The sequence below is a fragment of the Babylonia areolata genome, chromosome 29, assembly GCF_041734735.1.
Source record: "Babylonia areolata isolate BAREFJ2019XMU chromosome 29, ASM4173473v1, whole genome shotgun sequence".
NCBI lineage: Eukaryota > Metazoa > Mollusca > Gastropoda > Neogastropoda > Buccinidae > Babylonia > Babylonia areolata.
The window spans coordinates 6,103,416-6,108,415 of record NC_134904.1 but is presented as its reverse complement, the minus strand read 5'-3'; the positions used below and the strand labels follow the sequence as shown (position 1 = coordinate 6,108,415).

The following is a 5,000-nucleotide window of genomic DNA, read 5'->3' as shown; positions in this document are numbered from 1 at the left end:
TTGATCTCTGTGTCGTCGATCTTGGCGTTCTGTGAGCTAGCTGGTTGGTCCATGGACTCCATCTTGCTAAGGCTGATGGTGAGTCCAAAGCGCCTGCAGGAGGTTGAAAACCTGTCCATAATGCTGCATGTCCTCATAGGTGTGCAGCAAGCATGCAGTCATCAGCGAAGAAGAACTCTCTCAACAGTGCCTCAAACACCCTGGACCTGGCGTGGAGTCGCCGCAAGTTGAAAAGTTTGCCATCTGTGCGAAACTGGATGTAGATGCCCCGGTCACAGTCTTGGAAGGCGTCAATCAGCATGGCAGAGAAGAGAATGGAGAACAGTGTGGGTGCCAGGACGCAGCCCTGCTTCACTCCATTTACCACAGGGAACGGATCCGACATGTCAGTATTTTCCTGTACTCTCGCCTGCATGCCATCGTGGAATGACGCAATCAGCTGGATTAGGCTCTCTGGGCAGCCGAACAGGAGGATCTTCCACAGACCACGGCGGTTCACCGTGTCGAAGGCCTTAGTCAGGTCTACAAAGGCCATGTGGAGCTCCTTGTTCTGCTCACGGCACTTCTCTTGCATCTAGCGTACGGCAAACACCATGTCACATGTTCCCCTGCTTGAGCGGAAGCCGCACTGTGCTTCAGGGATGACTGTGTTGGAGACATGGTCAACCAGTTTAGTATGATGCAGGCGAAGATCTTGCCGGCGATGCAGAGGAGAGAGATTCTACGGTGGTTATCGCAGGATGTTTTGTCTCCCTTCCGTTTGTAAATGTGGACAATTGAAGCATCTTTGAAATCCTGGGGGACCTCGCCTCTCTCTCAGATAGACTGGAACAGGGCGGTCAGCTTGTCTGTCAGCACCTCGCTTCCATACTTGTAGATACCAGCCTGGATTCCATCCGCTCCTGGTGCTTTTCCTGACGTTGTCAGCTTCAGGGCCTTCCGGGTCTCGGCCTTGGTGGGAGGGGCAGCTAGCGAGTCACTGACTGGTAGCTGTGGGAGGGCTGCAATTACCTCGTCAAATACGGACGAGTCCCTGTTGAGGATGGTGTTGAAGTACTCTGCCCAGCGGGCAAGGATGTCTTTCCTGTCTGTCAGGAGGGTGGTCTGGTCCGAGGCTCGGACAGGGGTCGATCCTGTGACTCTCGGCCCATACACAGCTCGGAGACCATCATGGAAAGTCTTCATGTCGTGAGCATCAGCAGCGGACTGAAGATCTTCGGACTTTCTCTCCCACCAGGTGTTCTTCATCTCACGATGTACGAGTTGCCTGGTTTGCAAGAACTGGTCCTTCTTCCTCCCCCACCCACCTTTGCCTTAAATCATCACTACTTTCCCTGTTCCTCTCTCCTCAATTAGCATAAAAAAGGAAGAAGAATATAAACGAAATAAAATAAACTAACTAGTCAACCAGTAGAATCACAACAAAGAGCCAGTTGAGCTCCAAATCAGACTCTGAACTATTTCAAATACATGTCGATTATCATATAAGACATTTCTGATGGAAGCAGATGGAACTGCAGATTTTTTAAAGGACATAGGTAAATATGGTTTTAACTGTTCACATTTGTAGATGATATGCACGGGGGTAATTTAATTGCCGCAAGTCACATTTGAAGTATATTTTGTTTTTATGGCATCCAGACGTGGTCTGTATAGACTGATGAGCCTTCTGCTACTGTGATGTCCTTTTGTTTTAAAAGAAAACATGCGATCATGTTTTTTTTCGCGAGCTATTGTCAGCATTTTCTCTGTCAGGATCAGATCCTGTTTTAGTTTATTGACATGGTTCCAGCAAGTTTTCTCCAGCAGAGAATAACCTTCTTGTAATGAATATGGGGGTGTAAGTGTGCTTGTGTGTGTGTGTGTGCTCGCGCGCGTGTGTGTTTGTGTGTGTGTGCGCGCGTGCGCGTTAGCGCGCGACTTGTATTTCTTTCTTTCTTTGTTTGATTAAATGTGATGGTGTCGGGGTAAGGGTAGGGTTGGAGTGGAGTGAAGATAGGTAGAATAGAGGGTAAGGGTGTAGGAATGGAATGAGGGATTAGGAGTTGTAGAAGATAGCAGGTTCCCGTGCAGGCAGAAGCATATGAAAGCGGAAGCCCTTTCAATGGTTTATTCACTACAGTTATTACAGGAAAACAGTGCAGTGATACGTAGCGAGATGTGGGAACAACACTGCGAAAACGTCGTCTGCTGTAGCTCGTGTGTGAGCAGTTTTTGAAGCAAGCATAGGGCTTGGTTACATAAAAAAACAAAAACAGCATTTATCACTCTCTTTTTTCTTTCAGGCGGCATGCAGGACTATAACTACGTGCGGGGCAGCTGCTACGAGCTGACGCTGGAGCTGTCGTGCTGCAAGTACCCCGCGCCCTCCCAGCTGAAGACGTTCTGGGAGGACAACAGAGAGGCCCTCCTCGCCCTCCTCCTGCAAGTCCACATGGGTCCGTCATTATGATGATGATGATGATAATAATTATAATGATGACTATGGTAGTAAGGACAATGCTACATACATACATAGATAATCATATATATATATATATATATATAGAGAGAGAGAGAGAGAGAGAGAGAGATGTATTTATGTATATATGTATATGTACACTAATCACAAACACACACACACACACACACACACACACACACACACACACACACACACACACACACACACACACACACACACACACACACACACACACACACACACACACACACACACAGGCTCGAAGAAGAAGAACGATGATGATGTTGATGGTGATATTGATACTGTGGTGATGATGATGATGATGATGATGATGATGATAATGATGATGGTGGTGGTGATGATGAAACTGGTGGAGATGATGATGATGATGATAACGATGATGACTATGCCGATGACCACGTTGTAGACACGACGACGACGACGTTTCAGTTTCAGTTTCAGTAGCTCAAGGAGGCGTCACTGCGTTCGGACAAATCCATATACGCTACACCACATCTGCCAAGCAGATGCCTGACCAGCAGTGTAACCCAACGCGCTTAGTCAGGCCTTGAAAAAAAAAATATATATATATATATACGACGACGACGATGATGATGATGATGATGGTGACGTTCCAGGCGTGAAAGGCGTGGTGAGTGACGCCAACAACAACACCTTGCAGGACGCGGTGATAGTGATAGAGGGCAGAGAGCAAGTCCCCTTCCGCACGTCCCAGCACGGAGAGTTCTGGAAACTGCTTCTGCCTGGCTCTTACGTCTTGGTGGTCAGTTTGTGTGTGTGTGTGTGTGTGTGTGTGTGTGTGTGTGTGTGTGATTGTATGTGTGTGTGTGTGATTGTGCGTGTGTGTGTGTGTGTCTGTGTGTGTGTGTGTGTGATCGTGTGGAGAGTTCTGGAAATTGCTTCTGCCTGGATCTTGCGTCTTGGTGGTCAGTGTGTGTGTGTGTGTGATTGTGTGCGTGTGTGTGTGATTGTGTGTGTGTGTGTGATTGTGTGTGTGTGTGTGTGTGTGTGATTGTGTGTGTGTGTGTGTGTGTGTGTGTGATTGTGTGGAGAGTACTGGAAACTGCTTCAGAATGAAATCAGTATTAATGATACCGATACTGTAGACATTGCTCATGTACCAGTCATGACATTTCATACAGAATGAAATCAGTATTAATGATACCCGATACTGTTAACGTTACTCGTATTATAGTTGGACAGTCCAGTGCAAAAAAAATTTCAAACCTATAACCCCCCCCCCCCCCTAAGTCTCTAACAGTATTGTATGATTAACTCACTCAGTACGGCCAGTCCTCTCTTCTCCTCTACACAGACCCCTCGGATGTCCAGTGGGTATCTGAATGACCCAACCTTTAGCTTCCGTCGTCAGAACTGTGGTATTCTTTGTCAACATTCACCTCTTCAGTATCAGAGCGTTCCGCTTGTAATATTTTGATGATGGTAATTGGGATGAAACGCTGTTAACGTTGTCTCTTTCGCCGTTCGTATGGAGAGAGTTAACTGATGAACGTATGACTTGTTGACAGGCCAGCGGCAGCGGGTACCAGCCACAGAGAGTGCCCTTTGAAGTGACGGCGAAGGCGGTGACCAGGCTTGACGTGACGCTGACGGCGGAGGGCGATGACTCGAGTCCCGCCTCCCCCTTCCCCCGCCCGTCCCCTGCCCTGGTGGTCCTCCTCGTGGTGCTCTCCCTTTCCAGGCGTTTTTAGGGCACGGGGGGGATGGAGGGGGTTCTGTCCCTTTCCAGGCGTTTGTAGGGCACGTGGGGATGGGGTGGAGGGGGTTCTGTCCCTTTTCAGGCGTTTGTAGGGCACTGGTGGTGAGGGGGTGGAGGGGGTTCTGTCCCTTTCCAGGCGTTTGTAGGGCACGTGGGGATGGGGTGGAGGGGGTTCTGTCCCTTTCCAGGCGTTTGTAGGGCACGTGGAGATGGGGTGGAGGGGGTTCTGTCCCTTTCCAGGCGTTTGTAGGGCACGTGGAGATGGGGGGGAGGGGGTTCTGTCCCTTTCTAGGTGTTTGTAGGGCACGGGGTGAGGGGATGGTGGGTGTGTGTGTGTGGGGGGGCGGGGGGGGGTCTGTCCTTTTCCAGGCGTTTCGAGGGCTCTGGTGGTGGTGGGGGGGGGAGGGATTGGTGGGGAGGGTTCTGTCCCTTGACAAAGCCTCTGTCTGTGTCTGTGTGTGTGTGTGTGTGTCTCTGTATTTGTCTCTTTCTCTCTCTCTCTCTCTCTCTTTGCTTTACCTCCCTCTGTCTCTCTCTTTCTCTCTTTCTCTGTCTGTCTGTCTCTGTCTCAGTCTCTGTTTCTGTCTCTCTATCTCTCTCTCTTACTCCATCTCTACTATAACACCCTCCTCTGTCTCTCTTTGTCTCTGTCAGTAAGACTGTCTCTCTGTCTGTCTGTCTGTCTGTCTGTCTCTCTCTCTCTCTCTCTCTCTCTCTCTCTCTCCCTCTCTCTCTCAATGTCAGCATCTTGTTCACTTCAGTATGTGTTTTGTTATTGACTCACTTGTGTAAACA

The 5,000-nt window shown here is 49.1% G+C and overlaps 1 protein-coding gene across 1 annotated transcript in view; it reads left to right on the top strand.

Annotated features, from left to right (window-relative positions):
• LOC143274895 (carboxypeptidase M-like) overlaps window positions 1-4,213 on the top strand; it is a 10,884-nt gene extending 6,671 nt beyond the window's left edge. The window contains exons 6-8 of the mRNA XM_076578879.1: window positions 2,286-2,438; window positions 3,103-3,248; window positions 4,015-4,213. Of these exons, the coding sequence (XP_076434994.1) occupies window positions 2,286-2,438; window positions 3,103-3,248; window positions 4,015-4,197 (482 nt within the window). The 3' untranslated portion in view covers window positions 4,198-4,213. The remainder of the gene's footprint in view (window positions 1-2,285; window positions 2,439-3,102; window positions 3,249-4,014) is intronic.
• Window positions 4,214-5,000: the final 787 nt, after the last annotated feature.